Here is a 17,829-nt window from a genome sequence, read left to right on the forward strand (position 1 = left end):
GTGCGTACCATGGAGCAGAGGCTGGAGCACAGCTGATCTACACTACACGGTGATGTGAGGAGCAGAACTTTATACTGCAGCATCCACGGCATCTTATCCAGAACCAGCTTCAGAACCTTCCAGTCCGTTTCCTGTAGAATAAGAACACACACACACACACACACACACACACACACACACACACACACACACGACAATGGTATTGACGTCACACTGTGAACGTGTATGTGAGAGAGAGAGAGAGTGTGTGTACCATCTTCAGACACTGCAGCAGCACGTTGAACGCGAGGTTGTAGGGCAGACAGGCGGTACGGATGGAGGTGGGCGGAGCCGCAGGGGCGGGGCTTCCTGTAGGTGATGAGACGGTTCCTGATGGCTTTTTCTCCGCCTCTCTCTTCTCGCTGCAAAATAAAACACACACACACAAGGTGAGAATGAGAAAAGGGAGAATTATTTGTAGTGTGTGTGTGTGTGTGTGTGTGTGTGTGTGTGTGTTTTTACCCAACGTCGCAGTAGCAGTAAGGACTGAAGCGCAGGACTCCGTCTTTATTGGGCACGCCCAAGCGGTGCAGCGAGTCAGCTCTCATCAGCAACAAGAAGTCGAACACCTGAGAAGAGGAAAATATAACACGGGACGAGACGTCAGAACCTTGTGTAACGTTCAGAACTGGAAATTCAGTGATGGATGACCTCGTGACCTCTGACCTTTAGGCGCACCGAACTGGCGAGGGCGGAGCCGTACTTGTTTTTGTAGTGGAGCTGCAGGTGACCGATCAGCAGCTCGTACACTCGACTCGCGTGATTGGCAGGCAGACTGTAGAGCTTACTCTGCGAGAGAGAGAGAGAGAGAGAGAGAGAGAGGGAGGGAGAGGGAGGGAGGGAGAGATCATACATGTTTATGACTTCAGATCAAATGTTACTCATAATGTAAACACACATCCATAACGGCTTTGGCAACAATGTGGCTAACATTTATACCAATAAAGCACTGCTGACCTGAGAGCGAGAGAGAGAGAGAGAGATGGGGGGATAGATAAGGAGTCTCATACCCCTTTTCCACTGCTCTGGTTTCTGTGCCGGTTCCCAATTTTGGAACTTTTCCACAGAAAAAAAACTGGTGCCGGTGCCCTAAAATAAGCACCGAACCGGCCCCTAAACTCTGCTGGTCTATTTGCGAGAACCCGTCACGTCACGAGCGGTGGGCGGAGTTATAGGAAGTGTTTAAAAAAAATGGCGGAGACCCAAAGTCCGTTAATGTGGAGCAAACAAACGCTTTTTTTTGGCTTTTTGGATATTCGCCGAGATTCAGCAGAAATTGGAAAGTGCTTTAAGAAAAAAAAAAAGTGTATAAGGAAATAAAAGAAGAACTAACAGTCGCAGACTTCACACAAACAACCGACCAAATAGTGAATAAGCTAAAAGAAACTGAAGAAAGACCTTCAGCGGTTATAACATGTCGAATAATCTGCATTTGGTACTGAAATACATTTTTATACTAGTTTGGAGAATAACCAGTAAACTGACTTCGGCAATGGTCGTTTCTGTTTAGTGGGCGTGGCCTGTGACGTATTATCATGCAGCTTCAACTGAGCTCCTGTCTAGTGTAAATGCGGCACCTGGCACCAGCACCAGTGTAGTGGAAATGAGATATCGTAGACAGAGTAATAGAGGGATGGACAGAATTAAATGCATATAGAGAGACACACAAAGAGAATGCTAAACAGAGAGAGAGAGAGAGAGAAAGGGTGAAATAACAGATGAGGTGTAAGACAAACAGAGAGAGAGAGAAAAAGAGAATAATAAAGTAAGGGACAGAATGAAATGGATATATAGAGATGCACAGAGAGAGAGAGAGAGGAGAAGGAAAGAAATACACAGTGGAACCTTGGATTACGGGCATATTTCGTTCCGGAAGTTCGCTTCCAAAACATTGTAAACCAAATCAAATTTTCCCATAAGAAATAATAGAAACTTAAATTATTTGTTCCACAGCGTGCAAAACAAAATAATTAAATAATAATTAATTTGTGACAGAGCAGTGTTTCTGTGTAGAGCAGAGAGAAAGAGTGTGTATGTCTGAAGGCGAAAGTAGGAGGGGTTTGTGAGTGTGTGTGGCACGGTGTCCAATGACGCGCGCACAGACACAAGGAGTAGGCTGAGCCTTGAGCAGAGAGAGAAAATGGATCTTTAACCTCTCTAATGAGACTTGCTTTTGCTTAACATGCGCACTGTACACACACACACACATACGCTTACTAACACAAAATTAAATGTTTTACACACACGTGGTTACAGTGTGTAAACAGTACACGCGTGCACGGATGTTTATTACACCAGCGAGAGATGCGCACTAAGACCCAGCAGGGGAGACGATGACCCACAATTCCACAGCACAAGAGAGAGAAAAAAACGTTGGCTCAGTTGTGATCATGTGACGCTCGGCGTCAAAACAAGAAGCGCAAGCGTGATACATGATACTCGGTGCTCGTAAACCAAAACTTGTTTGCTTTCCAAATCAAAATTTATTAAAATCTTTGATTATCTTGTGGAACACTCGCAAACCGTGTTACTCGTAATCTGAGGTTTCACTGTATAGCAAAAAGTGACTTAAAGACAGACAGAATAATAGAAGATGGAGAGAATGAGATTGAGAGGCGTACGGAAAATAAGATGAACAGAGAAAGTGAGAGAAATGATGGACAAAGACTGAGAAAGACACAGGGTGAAAGAAATAGATAAGGAGACAACCAGGCAGAAAATGCTAGAAATAATGCGATGGGCTTGGGTAAAAGCACAGGACACAAAAGATGGACAGAGAGAGAGAGAGAGAGTGAATGAGACAGTGTGTTACTATGCTGCTCATGTGTGTGTGTGTGTGTGTGTGTGTGTACCTGCAGGATCTCCAGAAGCCCTAGTATGGCGGTTTTGACGTCCTCCATGGGCGAGTCAGTTAAGAGCTCCCTCTCTCCGTCTGCAGAGCTCGACAGGGGACGACTCGCCACCTGCGCGCACACACACACACACACACACACACACACACACACACACACAAAAGATCATCTGACCAATCAGAATCCAGAGCTTGTTATTATATTAATTATATATAATATTTAGGAAACATTTCGATTCAACCTCTTCACTAACGGTTATCTAACAGCTGCACAGGTGTGTGTGTGTGTGTGTGTGTGTGTGTGTGTGTGTGTGTGTATCTGAGAGAGAGAGACCTTCTCTATGATGTCGAGCAGGCTGTTGAAGTGGTGTGTGTTGCAGCCCTCGGCCAGATCCACCAGCAGCTGCGTGGCCTGTTTGCGCACAGACAGGTCGCGGTCCTCTGCGATCTGCCCCAGCTGTGGCAGCACCACTGCCTCGATCAGCTCCTCCTGGAGGCGGGAGTGAAAAAACAAACAAACAAACAACAGACAAAAACGGAAAGCACGTTTAAAGAGATAATTAACCAGAAACCAGAGAAACACATGGGACGAGGACAGCCCGAGTTTGTTCAGAACCTCATAGAGCTGCCTGTTGGTGCTGAGGACGAAAGACAGGATGTGCAGCACTTTGATTCTGATCACGCTGCGCGTCTCATTCCTAACAAACAAACAGAACGACACGGAGGGACAAAGACAAGAGAGAGACTGAGAACCAGTGGACACACCATAATATTATTTAACAGACGTGTGTAAGAACCTGCAAAACAGGAGATTGATCGTAGAACTTTAAGTGGGTGTGGTCTGATATGCTAATGAGCATGCTTGATTGACAGCCTTACTTGAGACCACTCCCACATATTCGCCGTAACAAGTATCTAGTTATAGCACTAAGCACAGTGGCTATGACTGATACAACTCTAGCTTACAGGCAAATCGTAAATCGTCGAAGGTAAATAAATAATAAATCTGCGGCGCTGAACTATTTATGACGGTCGGACCTGAAGAATTTCTCCATGAGGCGCTGGAGGCTCTGGATCCAGCCGTCTTTAGCGGGATGGATGGACTGCGCTCGGTACGAGATAAGAGTCAGCACTGATGCGTCCTACAAAACACACACACACACGTAATTAATAACAGGATCAATAATACCAACTGACTGGCAGAGTGACTGAGTGTCTAGGAGAGTCTGAGGAACTGAATGAATAATTGAGTGATTGAGAAATACTGAGAATAAATAAATAACAGACTGAATTAAGCGAGTAAACGAGAAACTGAGCGACACACAGATGGAGTAATGGAGCGACCGGATGTCTGACCGACTCGTGGCCCGACACGTTATAACGTTACTGAGTGACTGACATTAATGGAATGACTGATCGACAGACAGACTAACGGACAGGCTGAATAGCTGAGCGTGTGTGTGTGTGTGTGTGTGTGTGTGTTGGTTACTGACGGGTCGTTTTTCGGCACATTTTTCCACCAGGCTGAAGAAGCGCTCTGTGGATCCGTGGAAGTCGTTCTGTTCGTACAGCTCTTCCACCGTGCTCAACAACTCGAACACAATCGCCTTAAGTTCAGGACTGCCTGCGCTCTGCACACACACACACACACACACACACACACAGTTTATTAATACATTTTAACTAACAATCAAACATTGATGTATCAACTTAAATAATAAATAAATAAAAAAAATATGAGGCTGCTCCAACATATATGACCATGTGTGTGTGTGTGTGTGTGTGTGTGTGTGTGTGTGTGTGTGTGTTACCTGTATCTGCTGCAGAAGTCTCTCTATGATGGCCAGCAGGATGTCCCAGGTGACCACCTGCAGCTCTTTGCCGTACTTCTTTATGAGCCGCGTGACTGACAGAACAATCTCATAGGACACCACCTCGTTAGCGCAGTTCATAGCCTGGGGTCGGAGAGACAGGTCAAAGGGCGCGGTCTAGCTAGGGGTCTTAGAAATACCCACACAGTTACACACACACAAACCTTGTAGAACGAGGGCAGGACCAGCGTGGGTGTGTTTTTGAGCGTGGGGAGTCTGTGAGCACCCCACAGTGCCATGCCCACGAAAAACACAGCTCCTCTCAGCAGGGCGGCGTCCTCCGCGTACGTCCTGCAAAACAAATAAACAGGACGGGGGTGAGGGGGGGCCGAGGTGTCAACTCGACGTGAGCCGATCTCTTATTCATGCTACAGGTTTACAGAACACACCTTTCTTCCATGATGCGACACATGGTGTAGATAGCACTGTGGCCCAGGTGGGTTCCCAACACCTTCCTCATCAGCTACACACACACAGAAAGACCATACGGTTATCGTTGCCATAACAACAGCTCATCCACACAGTCTTATCAAATCTAAAGATCCGAACAGAAAATTAAAAGTTTTAAGAAACGCCTTTAATGTTTGCGGAACTTCATTACGTGATTTATTAATTACTTAACATTTATTAACTGTACAACTCATCATCCTGAAACCCCGCCCCCAGAATCTGACGTTTGACCAATCACCTTCCAGCAGGCCTCGCAGAACTCCTTGACGTTAACCGTCCTGCACAGCGTGATGATGAAAACGGTTAGAGAGTCGGACGGCAAGCAGTTGTAACACACGACCGCGTCCAGCACCTGTAGAGCTACCTGTAACACACACACACACGTGGTACAAAAGCAAACTAGGTTCATTAATGATGCTTTTTTGATACACCTTTACAACTTTGTATACTTTACAAGTATACAACTTTACCTCGATGTCTGTGGAGGATGTGGTTCGGTTACACAACAGGCAGATCTTCCTGTAACACAAAGACACACCGGATTTGTTCAGTAACGTACGTTACGCACAAATACAAAGAACTACTCAATGTCATGATAATATTTGTGAAACAGACACTTCAGCAATATACCCTGCCTTATATATATATAACCAAGTGGTTATACAGGTCGTCCTTGACTTACGAATGAGTTTCGTTTTGGGAGCAGCTTCACAGATCAGTCCTATACGCCTTTGACACGAATATACAATGTAAATCAAACCAACTGCCATCATGTGGCATCAAATGTAACTGAGTGTTGTCTCTAAGCCTTTAAATCGCGAGGGGAATCCCGGACGCCATTTGGTCTCAGAGCTGTTTTCCACTGTATTGGACTGTGAACACTGTTTTGTCGAGGATTTTCCAAAATTATTATTATTCACCATCAGTAAGGCTTTACAGAATAGACATTTTCTTTCATCGTGCTCCCAGACAGATTCACTGAAACCAGTGAGGCCGACTCATTTCTTCCGTACTACCACACGAACACCCAAACATACTTTCAATATACCAAACTTTTAGAAAGTAGTAAACAGAGATTTTATAAATTCACTTACACACTAAAAATGTTGTATATAATTGTAAATATGGGTATCTGGTGCACTGCAGTGTCTGTTTTCTTGTACAATAAACTTCTGTGATTTTACCAGAAAAAAACCTGGTCCGTTCGTATTTGCGGAAATTCGTAACTCAGATGTTCGTAAGTCGGGGACTACATGCATATCAGGAATCAACTCGATGTTCAAGAAAATGATTACCAAATAGACAGTGTACAGGTTTGAATCCACTTCTGAGAGAAGGAAAGTGAGAAAAGAGAGAGAGAGAGAGAGAGATGGAGAGTGTGTGTTTGTGTGTCACTTACTGCACCATCAGTGAAACGTTCTGATCCAGGTAGCAGGAGTTGAACTTGACCAGGTTGACCAGCACGTGCAGGAAATCAGCAGTCAAACCTGTTTCCATCCAAACCACCACGAAACGAGCTGAGGTGGAGAGCACACACACACACACACACATTATATCAATATAAATATATTACACTGTATAAACACTCTTCACTGCTGAGAACAAGAAAGCACATTACACACAGACATACCCTTTTGCTAACAAGTGCGTAAATTATTTTAGATCAGATTAAAAGCTTATCTAACCTATAACGAGATAAAATAAAAATAAATAAACAAAGAGGTTCCCTGGGTATTGCTAGAGTGTTGCTATGTGTATGCTGCAGTATTCCAGATGGTTGCTATGATGTTGAGATGGAGTTACAGGTGGTTGGTATGGTATTGCATCGTGGTATACGGTATCGTAGCCGATCGCTTTAGTATTTTACTATGGTATTTACTATGGTGTTCCAGCTGATCTCTAGCGTTCTATACCACCACCACCAGCACCACAGTCACCCACCTATCTCGTCCTCCAGGTAGGTGACATCTTTCCCGTTCTCCGTGAGGGCCTTGAACACCCCGAGCCTCTCAGGCAGGTCCTCGTTACACGGCTGGTAGTCCCAGATAATTTTAAAGAAGTACGCTCTGAGTGGACCCAGTCTCTCCCCCTACACACACATACATACACGCATTATGTAAAAGCCCCAGATTTTTTTTTTGTTGAAATACTTAATAAAAGGAGTGTGTGTGTGTGTGTATGTATGTCTTACCTGTCCCTGTACTATAGCTCTGAGCAGCAGCAGCACAGCGTGTCGAGCTTCAGGTGGTTGTTCAGGATGCATCATGTCCTCCACCGCCTTCCACAACGCCTCCACAGCATGCTTATACAAAGGGTGCCAACACATATGAGCAAGTTTTAAAACACACATTAGTTTAAAAGCTGATAGTCTGCAAACCTATAGTCTAGCCAAACGCTAAACCTGAGGGGGATCTACGTTCATAATTTAGCCTGGTTGCTGATGTCATCCAGTATGAGGTAGACTGATATTTATAATAATAATAATTATAATAATAATAATAACAACAACAACAACAACAACAACGACAACCAGCATTCTGGCGGGATTTATTAACAACTTTGTTGCGAGCACTAGCTACCATGCTAGCATTAGCAAACAACTTGGACCATGTTAATTTTTTTTTGTCGAGTTATTTCATGCTAAAAAGGTTATCGGTTACAATGCTAGTTAGTTTGACTAATGTTAGCCAGTTAGATTCTCTGATAAATATGGCGCAGGGTCGCTCATGCTAGCTCTGACCAGAGGACCTACAGGCATGCACACTTTTGTAAAGAAATCTTACCTCCTCAAACTTTTTGGACTTGGCGAGGTCACACACATGGTTGATGACCCTGATTCGGTTACTCAGCCCACATTCTGGAGCTAGCTCCTAAACACACACACACACACATTAAATAAATTTTATTTTCCCTTCTCATAAGGGGAACCATTCCTATTTAAACCTGGTAAAACCTCGTGACTTCTCAGACCTTCAGGATGTCGTTGGTGATGATGCACTCGGACGGTCTGCTCTCGGTCTGTTTGCTCGGGATGCGCGGCGTGAGTCCAAACACGCCCTTCAGCTTGTCCTTCAGCGACTCCTTACTGGGCTGCTTACTCATGATCCCAGCGCTCGTGTGGACTTACTACTAGAGGACAAAATAAAAGAAAATCTAAAACAGTGCCTTTTTAAACAAATGATCCATCTTTCAAACTTCTCACAATTTAGCCAGCTCGCTAAAATCATCCCACAAGCACCAACACGCTAACCTCATAAATTTCTGCAGACATTATCTTGTAAAACTAGTCAACTAGCAAAGCACACATTAGCATAAGCCAACCTGACAGGATTGATAATACAAACACCTTCCAGCTAGCGAAGGCATGACATAGCAGACATCAGCTAACACAGCAATGAGTTTTACTTATATTCAATCTATAACGTACTGTTTAATTCCAAAAAATAACAACCTGACAGGATTTCTGACTAATTTTTTTCTTTAAGTCACATTCTGAAATTTTTCCAGCTAGCATAAGCTATCAGGTAATTGGATCTATTGACCTACTTTAGCCTCCTTGCTAACCTGACAGGACTTAAGACCTAGAACAGCCACCTAGCGTTAGCTCTGAATTTTTAAGCCATTGCTGCTAATTGTAGCTAACAGGAATCAACCTAACCGGATTTTGTTGTTCTTTTAATAAAATACTCACATATTCTACTATTAAATTGTTTAAAAAAGCTAAAATGACCAAACCAACAGGATTTCTGTCAGCATTTATTTTGTTAGCTTCATAAAATATTCAAATACTCTGTGTTGTTTTTTGGCTAAAATGTCATTTTCTTCAGTTGTATCAGAAACCAGAAATGTACACATCAGCATTTCTTTTTGGGGGATAAAAATAATAAGTAAACTTTCCACAGTGCTAATCTGTTAGCTGTAGACTTGTATTATGTGTTAGTTATGTTATCTAGGGGCTAATCGCAACCTAAAGAAGACAAATCTTAAATGACTTACAAGCCCTGGCTGTGAGGATATAATCCGATAAAGAGAAGGGACACAATCTATCTATTTATCATCATCATCATCATCTATATGAAGCATTTAAGTTAAAGCGTGACTTGATTGTGCAGATTAGCAGAACGCAGTTCTGAGAGTAAAAATGCCCTTTATTTCTCTAAATAATCCCCTGCTACACTTGTTCCAATGTTTCACTAGTGATTGGACACCAGCAAGGTAAAAAAAAAAAAAATTCTACCTTCTTTAAAATGTTTGCCCTATTCAAATGTTTTACTGTGGCTGACAGTCTTATTACCGTACTGTGCTTAAAGTCTTCTGTAAATATCAATCAGTTTAACAGAAATTTCATCACAAGTCCCGATTCGACTTAAATACCCCGCGTATGCTAGCATTTAGAAAGCTTGCCAAAAAGGTTTGCATGGGGTGTGCATCAGGACTGAGGTTGCTTGGGACAAAAAATAAATAAATATTTTTTTTCTATCTTTATGTGTGCCTGAGAGAGAGAGAGCAGTTACGGCAGATACTAAGCTGGTGAAACAAACGAGGATCACGTTCATGGACATGATCATGTGCATTACACTTCCTATATCTTTAGCAATTGCCCGTTCAGGTCTGCACTGGTTTAAATTAAGCAGCAAGTCAGACCAGGCTGAACATATTAGGAAATATCGCTGGTATGTGGGGACTGCTTAGAAGGTCAGGGGTTCAAGCCTCAGCACCACCAAGCTGTTACTGTTGAGCCCTTTAGCAAGGCACTTAACCTTATCTGCTCCAGGGGAACTGCATCCTGGATGACCGGTATTTATCTTACAAGCCAATATAATATCTGTGTAGACGGGAAAATAAGATCGAATTGAGAGTGATGATAAACTGGAGTGATGTAAATGAGGCCACGTCCACTGAAATCTAGAAATAAGAAATACATACAGTGGGGCAAAAAAGTATTTAGTCAGCCACCAATAGTGCAAGTTCTCCAACTTAAAAAGATGAGAGAGGCTTGTAAATTTCATCATAGGTATACCTTGACTACGAGAGATGAAATAAGAAAAGAAATCTAGAAAATTACATTGTAAGATTTTTTAATGAATTAATTCCTCAGTAAAATAAGTATTTGGTCAACTACAAACAAGCAAGATTTCTGGCTCTCACAGACCTGTAACAACTTCTTTAAGAGGATCCTCTGTCCTCCACTCGTTACCTGTATTAATGGCATCTTAATTCAGCATCTTAATTCGAGCATCTGTTTGAACTCGTTATCAATAAAAGACACCTGTCCATAACCTCAAACAGTCACACTCCAAACTCCACTATTGCCAAGACCAAAGAGCTGTCAAAGGACACCAGAAACAAAATTGTAGACCTGCACCAGGCTGGGAAGATTGAATCTGCAATAGGTCAACTGTGGGAGCAATTATTAGAAAATGGAAGATATACAAGACCAGTGATAATCTCCCTCGATCTGGGGCTGCATGCAAGATCTCACCACATGGGGTCAAAAAGATCACAAGAACTGTGAGCAAAAATCCCAGAACCACACAGAACGACCTAGTGAATGACCTGCAGAGAGCTGGGACCAAAGTAACAAAGGCTACCATCAGTAAACCACTGCGCCGCCAGGGACTCAAATACTGCAGTGTTAGACGTGTCCCCCTGCTTAAGCCAGTACATGTCCAGGCCCGTCTGAAGTTTGTTAGAGAGCATTTGGATGATCCAGTAGAGGATTGGGAGAATGTCATAAGGCCAGATGAAACCAAAATAGAAGTGTTAGGTAAAAACTCAACTTGTCTTGTTTGGAGGAGAAAGAATGCCGAGTTGCATTTAAAGAACACCATACGTACTGTGAAGAATGAAGGTGGAAACATCATGCTTTGGGTCCGTTTTTCTGCAAAGGGACCAGGACAACTGATGTATGGGGCCATGTATTGTGAGATTTTGATGGAACCTCTTTCCATCAGCAAAGGCATTAAAGATGAAACGTGGCTGGGTCTTTCAGCATGACACTGATCCCAAACACACCGCCCGGACAACGAAGGAGTGGAGCTTCGTAGGAAGCATTTCAAGGTCCTGGAGTGACCTAGTCAGTCTCCAGTTTTCAACCCCATAAAAAAATCTTTGCAGGGAGTTGAAAGTCCGTGTTGCCCAGCGACAGCCCCAAAACATCACTGCTCTAGAGGAGATCTGCATGGAGGATCGGGCCAAAATAGTGTGTGAAAACCTTGTGAAGACGTAAAGAAAACATTTGAACTCTGTCATCGCCAACAAAGGGAGTATAACGAAGTATTGAGATGAAATGTTGTTATTAACCAAATACTTATTTTCCACTATAATGTGCAAATAAATTCTTTAAAAAATCCTACAAAATTTTCAGGATTTTTTTTCTTATTTAGTCTCTCATAGTTAAGGTATACCTATGATGAAAATTACAGGCCTCTCTCATCTTTTCAAGTGGGTGAACTTGTATAATTGGTGGCTGAATAAATACTTTATTGTCCCACTGTATTTGAAAGAGCAAATAGATAAACATACCAGTTACAGACACTGTGATACCTCAGAGACAGTATCAAAAGGTTTCGAGACTGGTTTTGTAACACACCATTTAATAATTCAATGTGCCAAAAGACAACGACGTGTGTACATCAGGAGCTGGGTTATCACCAATAACAAATTCTAGAGGCAGGTTTTACCGCGTCTGAGGGAAGACATGTGACGAAAGTGATCGCGTCCGTGGTGCGTGAATCACAAAGCTTTTTAAAATTACCCCATAATCTTATTAGTAACTAATACCAAGAGTATCACTCACTCACTCATTTTGTATACAACTTTATTCTGTATTCAGAGCTGCAGTAAAAGTATAACTAATAGAGAAATTTTAAAGGGGGAGGGGTTATATGAGTGGGCGTGGCTTATCCTCGTGCTAAGTCATGCAGGTAGGCGATTGCCTCTGGTCACGTGCGCAGGTAAAGGGTGCATCAATCCTTCATCAGAACTGCTGGGTTATTGTTAACTATTGGTCACAAAAGATAAAAGTCTATTCATTCAAATTTTTTGGAACATTATAATAATCACAAACCGATGCAAAAGGTGTCAACTCCCCAAAATATTCAACCTTTTAAACATTTGTACTCACAGAAACCTTTAACAATCTCAGTGCTGTTGGCATCAGATAAACAACCCGTGTTAAACTAACCTGCCCACACAAACACAGGCTGTCATAGTAAACACTAAGGATTTCTCACCGCACGGCTGTACAGTACAGCAGGCTGTTCATCAGCAGAAAATCGCATCAAATTCGCGCAGTTAGGGCTTTTTCAAGCCGTGCAAATCAGCAAAAACACCCCAGAATAACAAGCAGATCTGCCCCTGCCCCAACCGGAAGTCGAGCTTAGTAAAGAAATGAACTTCCGGTCCACTACTTTGCTGTTTACCGTTGTTTAAAAACAATACATATGTTTTTTATTTATTTAATTTGCATTATAAAAGGTAACAAAGCAAAATGTGTTATTTCCAAATGTGTTCTATATGTTTATTACAAATATTTATGTATTTTTTGTTTAAAAAACGATTTGATTTATATTTTAAACATTTTATAATATAATAAAATCCGTGCTAGTGCTTTGTACTTTCGTCTTGAATATTGTTCCACAATTATTATTAAAATTCTAAACAAAAATAAATAGCAAAAATATTCGACCAGGAAAAAAACCTGCTTCCGGTAGTCTATGGTCGTCATGGGAATTGTAGTTCAATAAAGCGTTGATTTCCCGGAAGTCATCGAAAACGGATTTGTAGCGAGAAATTAAAACTCACAGGGATAATGTCAATTATATATTAACTTGATTTAATTATCTAAACGAAACTGGCTTAGTATAAGACTTTATACTTTATGTTTACTTACTTGTTTGTTTGTTTTGCGTTCCTGCCAATCTGTCATTCCAGTCCAGCAGATGGCGATAATAAGTTGCACCTACAGGTTGGTTGCCAGCCGCCAGTAACCGTGATAAAGAAGAAGAACTCCTGAAGCCTTTCTGCGGTTAACTTGAAATGGTTACCTGCTGCTCGGTTGCTAAGTAACGGTGGCTAAAAGTAAAGTAATATTATACACGATATCTTTCTGTGTTTTTATTAATGTTACTGTTTATAGTACGTTTTTTACACAGCTTGACAGCGTGTAAGCTGCAGCATAGGGAATTGTGCAATAATTATTACTGTGTAGTAACAATAATAATTATTCTGTTTTTTCTTTTATTTATGTATTTATTTTAGCGTCGCTGTGGTGAGAATCTCGGCCACTTCCGGTTTGCAGTGTTTATGTTTCTGGCGACTCGTTCTGTTTGCGCATGCGCACCTCATACACAAGGATACACTGTGAATAAAGTGATAAAAGTGATAAAAACGAGTTTAAGCAAGGAGAGGAAAGTCGTGACAGGGCTTGCACAAGCTGGACCAGCTGATAAAGTGAAAGCAAACAGGGGAGCAAAGTGCAGGATGGTGGAGGAACCAGGTGAGGAACATACCAGCTTTAAAACAGAGTGGTCTCCATGTGGACACGGTTCAGTAGAAAAGCACAAAGTCACCGGTAGGCAGATAGTCCACCTACTGACAACTGGTGCTGGTACTGACACTTCCACATTCTGTTGCTTTGCACAATCATAACATCATCCCTGAGTTTCATTTGTGTTTTCTTCTTCCTCCTCTTTATTGTAGTTTAATGATGCTTGGAATCCAGTTGGTCACTTTACCCCCAACTGTAGGCCTCAGTCATCTTCCAGGGTTCTTTCAGACCAGCCTTCCTTAAAAACTCTTCCCTGATTTTGTCTTGTCTGTGTATTAAACTCTTTGCCTGCTTTATCCAGCACTTCCACACACTCTATCTACTCGACACGTTTTCCTTTCAGTACCGTCCCAAAGATCTCTCTCTCTCTCTTCCTCTTCATCTCTGTCCTTTAAAGCCGAATTTCCAATCCAGTCTTCCTCAAAAATTTTTTTAAGTGCTTCCTTTCCTGATCCACCTTCTAAAACATTTACATTTAGGCATTTGGCAGACGCTCTTATCCAGAGCGACTTACATTTTTATCTCATTATACATCTGAGCAGTTGAGGGTTTAGGGCCTTGCTCAAGGGCCCAACAGTGGCAACTTGGTGGCTGTGGGGTTGGAACCTGGGATCTTCCGAACCGTAGTCCAATGCCTTATCCACTGAGCTACCCCTGGCCCTAAAAGACTCCCAACATTGCTTTTTGACTCTTCAACTGTTTCTTCATCATCATTTGTGTTTTGTGTAATTTAGCAGAGGACCCTGGGGGTAGCCACGCCCCTTTAAGATCACCTCGCAGATTGAGGAGGGGCCATGTTAAAGTGGAGTACGAGGACCAGGCGGGACTCAGCTTTAAGAAAGAGCGATGGGAGCCACCTGATTGGAGGAGACAGCTGGGATTCATCAGGGAGATGAGGAGTGGTCGTGACGCTCCGGTGGACCAGATGGGGGCGGAGAAGTGCTACGACCGAAAGGCTCCGCCCGAGGTGGAGCTGTTCTACTTCGTTTCGGATGAAGAGTAAAACATCTAGGCATCTTTTAACACTCTCCGTTCTCCCTCTCTGTCTGTCTGTCGGTGTGTCTGTCTCTCTATTTATCAGGTTATGCGTTATCAGGTGCTGGTCTCTCTGATGTTGTCCAGTCAGACCAAGGATCAGGTGACGGCTGCAGCCATGGAGCGACTGCGTGCACACGACCTCAGCGTGACCTCTGTTCTCAACATGGACGAGAACAAACTGGGCAAACTGATCTACCCTGTAGGATTCTGGAAGGTAATTTAATTTATTTTAATTTGAATTTGAATTTATATACATGTATGTGTGTATTTGTAAATGTTTTCCCCATTACTTACACACACAGACGAAGGTGAAGTACCTGAAGCAGGCGACTGAGATGATCCACCGCGAGTATGGAGGTGACATCCCGGACACGCCCGAGGGTTTGGTGCGTCTTCCCGGGGTTGGCCCCAAGATGGCGCACCTGGCCATGGACATCGCGTGGAAGCGCGTCTCCGGCATCGGTGAGCAGAAGGCGGGGACGCTATCTATTTATCTGTTACGTCGTAACCGTTTTCACATGTTTGGGTGTGTATGTGTTCAGGAGTGGACACACACGTTCACCGGATCTCTAACAGGCTGGGATGGACTCGTACCGCCACCAAGAACCCGGAGGTGACCCGGCGAGAACTGGAAGAGTGGCTGCCCAGGTATCCAAAAAAATCCAGAGGCGAGCATTTGCACTTTCACAGGATGGTGATGTTCAATCGTTTATTATTAGTGAGAGATTTAGAGGTGGGAATAAATTCTAGATGGGCTGCCGGGACATCAAGGATCAAAGCGAGGGACCATACACACATACATACTTATTAATTCACACCTAAGGGGCAAAAAAAGGGTTACTGGTTCTCCAGCATGTTTTTGGGATGAGGGAGGAAACCGGAGAACCCTGTAAAACATGGTTTAAACGATTTTCCTTCCTGACCTCTCTCTCTCTTCCTCTATCTTGCAGAGACCTGTGGAGCGAGATAAACTGGCTGCTGGTGGGGTTCGGACAGCAGGTCTGTTTACCTGTCTCACCCCTGTGCTCCACCTGTCTGAACCAGAACAACTGTCCCTCCGCCCACGCCGTCTCACCGACCCGCCGGCCCAAACCCGGCTCTCCGCTGTCTCCCAGGGACCCTGCAATACTGCTGAAGAACTCTGAGATAAAGGCGGAGACGTCCATGCTACAGATAAAGGAGGAACCAGACACCATTCCCTTTTCCGTCTCTCGTCCAGGGCGGAAAACGGAAAAAAAGACAAGGACGAAAGCGGCGTGCACGGGAAAGAGAAGCGAAGAGAGTAGAGATGGAAAGAATGTTGCCCGGGCACAGAGAACACGCACAGAGTGTAGACGTCGATGAGAAAGCAAAAATCTTCAGGAGGGGACAGACATGATCTCTTAAAACATGAAAGACATGAAACTGTGTTAAAGTCTAAACAAAACAAGTGTGTACTGTTAACTTCTTATATTCTATCTTTTTTTTTGTTTTTCTAAATAAATGATGTGTATTTCCAAACCTGTCTCTAAACTTTATTCCCGCACACATCATTGCTGCTTTGGTGCCACTCTGTACTGCCCCCTAGGGGTAAATGGGTGTGTCCAGCAAAGGGTGTATTCCAGCTTCTTGGCCACTGATTCAGGGATGAGTCCAGGTGACCAATTATGCAGAAATTAGAAAATCACTTTTGCCTGGACATCTAAAGGAGGTGGGGTTTAATTTTAAAGAGGGGACGAGCCCATGTCAAACCGTGGTATGTGGTGGTCTAAGTTGGCAGCCAATTTAACTTTTTGTAGTACATTTATTTATAATTGTATTCATATTTTGAATGTAGCATAACTACTATGTGAGTATGTTTAGCTTATTAACTAATAACATTTGTATTTATATAAATTTCTCATAAACATTTTATGTTAGTCCTGGAAATGTCTCTTCCACTAGAGGGCGGTACAACTACAATTAAAAGTTAAAGTTACCAGAGTGAGTTTAGAGGTGGTGTTATAATCTTTTGGATGCTCCCGTCGAGGGGTTGCTACAGTGGACCATCCTATCCACATACATCTTAAGCACAGGTTTCACACCAGATACCCTGACACAACCCTCTCGTTTTATCCGGGCTTGGCACCGGCACTGCTGGGGTTTGGACGAGAATCAAACTCGGTCTTCTGCATGGCAGGTGAGAAACCTACCACTAAGCCACCAATGCCCTGGTTTAGAGTGTCAACATCATTACTTGTAAGATAAAATATATAGCCTACTGTATGTTGTCATTGGTGGCTTAGTGGTAGGTTTTCTCGCCTGCCATGCAGAAGACCCAGGTTCGATTCCACTGGATGCAGTGCTGGTCAACCTACAGTATGATAAAGTTGTGTGTGGATCGAATGGCCTGCTGTGGTTACCCCTTGCTGGGAACTTGCCAAAGGACTAACATACTGTATGTACCCTATGTAGTGACCAAGGGGTTTTTGGGGAGTCATTTGGAATTCGGTGAAAGAAGCTGTGCTGTTCATCCTGATCTGCAGTTATCACCCAAGTGAGGATGGGTTCCCTGTTGAGTCTGGTTCCTCTCAGGGAGATCTCAGGCCTGCTCATCAGGGACAATCTTATCATTTTGATACATACACATTCACATCTCAAACAAACTTCAAGTATTCTTTTGATCGTGTAAAGCTGCTTTGTTGATTGTTAAAAGCGCTATACAAATAAAACTAAATTGAATTGAATTATCTATTATAAAACCATCTCCAGGACCTTAGTGCTGTACAGATTCTTAAATCGTGAATGATCAATTAATCAATCATCAATCAATCAATCGATCAAAGGAGTTATGTGTTTGTTTCTTTGTTTCTTTGTTACTTTAAAGGACTAAAAAGACAAAGACGTAATACTTAATTCTTTCATGTAGAAATGATTGAAACACTAATACAGATGCTTTCAGACACCTTTTTAATTTCTCAAAGCTGCAATAATTTAAAAACAAGTGGGTGGGAAGTTAAAAAAATATAGGCTATAATAAAATGTGACATTTGGACTTATATAAGCCTGCG

The 17,829-nt window shown here is 42.8% G+C and overlaps 2 protein-coding genes across 5 annotated transcripts in view; one reads left to right on the plus strand and one right to left on the minus strand.

Moving 5' to 3' along the window:
• tsc2 (TSC complex subunit 2) overlaps positions 1-12,588 on the minus strand; it is a 43,713-nt gene extending 31,125 nt beyond the window's left edge. For 2 of the 3 annotated variants that reach the window (XM_053477684.1, XM_053477682.1), the window contains exons 1-20: positions 12,447-12,588; positions 8,182-8,340; positions 7,995-8,081; positions 7,403-7,513; positions 7,153-7,300; positions 6,611-6,728; positions 5,682-5,730; positions 5,450-5,575; positions 5,151-5,224; positions 4,926-5,052; positions 4,702-4,845; positions 4,384-4,521; positions 3,929-4,032; positions 3,507-3,588; positions 3,225-3,380; positions 2,892-3,002; positions 706-828; positions 502-608; positions 254-401; positions 9-131 (exon numbers count right to left, since the gene is read on the minus strand). In XM_053477684.1, coding sequence (XP_053333659.1) covers positions 9-131; positions 254-401; positions 502-608; positions 706-828; positions 2,892-3,002; positions 3,225-3,380; positions 3,507-3,588; positions 3,929-4,032; positions 4,384-4,521; positions 4,702-4,845; positions 4,926-5,052; positions 5,151-5,224; positions 5,450-5,575; positions 5,682-5,730; positions 6,611-6,728; positions 7,153-7,300; positions 7,403-7,513; positions 7,995-8,081; positions 8,182-8,313 — 2,208 coding nt within the window. In that variant the 5' untranslated portion in view covers positions 8,314-8,340; positions 12,447-12,588. The remainder of the gene's footprint in view (positions 1-8; positions 132-253; positions 402-501; positions 609-705; positions 829-2,891; positions 3,003-3,224; positions 3,381-3,506; positions 3,589-3,928; positions 4,033-4,383; positions 4,522-4,701; positions 4,846-4,925; positions 5,053-5,150; positions 5,225-5,449; positions 5,576-5,681; positions 5,731-6,610; positions 6,729-7,152; positions 7,301-7,402; positions 7,514-7,994; positions 8,082-8,181; positions 8,341-12,446) is intronic. The other variant, XM_053477683.1, reaches the window with a different exon arrangement.
• Positions 12,589-13,150: 562 nt separating this feature from the next.
• nthl1 (nth-like DNA glycosylase 1) lies at positions 13,151-16,300 on the plus strand. 2 transcript variants are annotated; one of them, XM_053476615.1, is made up of 7 exons: positions 13,151-13,293; positions 13,474-13,711; positions 14,500-14,729; positions 14,844-15,014; positions 15,103-15,262; positions 15,343-15,448; positions 15,751-16,300. In XM_053476615.1, the coding sequence occupies exons 2-7, from the start codon at positions 13,519-13,521 to the stop codon at positions 16,142-16,144; spliced, it is 1,254 nt and encodes a 417-aa protein (XP_053332590.1). In that variant the 5' UTR covers positions 13,151-13,293; positions 13,474-13,518; the 3' UTR covers positions 16,145-16,300. The 2 variants fall into 2 exon arrangements, with proteins under 2 accessions (XP_053332590.1, XP_053332589.1); XM_053476614.1 differs by having other exon boundaries at positions 13,152-13,293; positions 14,497-14,729.
• Positions 16,301-17,829: the final 1,529 nt, after the last annotated feature.

The sequence above is a fragment of the Clarias gariepinus genome, chromosome 18, assembly GCF_024256425.1.
Source record: "Clarias gariepinus isolate MV-2021 ecotype Netherlands chromosome 18, CGAR_prim_01v2, whole genome shotgun sequence".
NCBI classification, from domain to species: Eukaryota; Metazoa; Chordata; class Actinopteri; order Siluriformes; family Clariidae; genus Clarias; species Clarias gariepinus.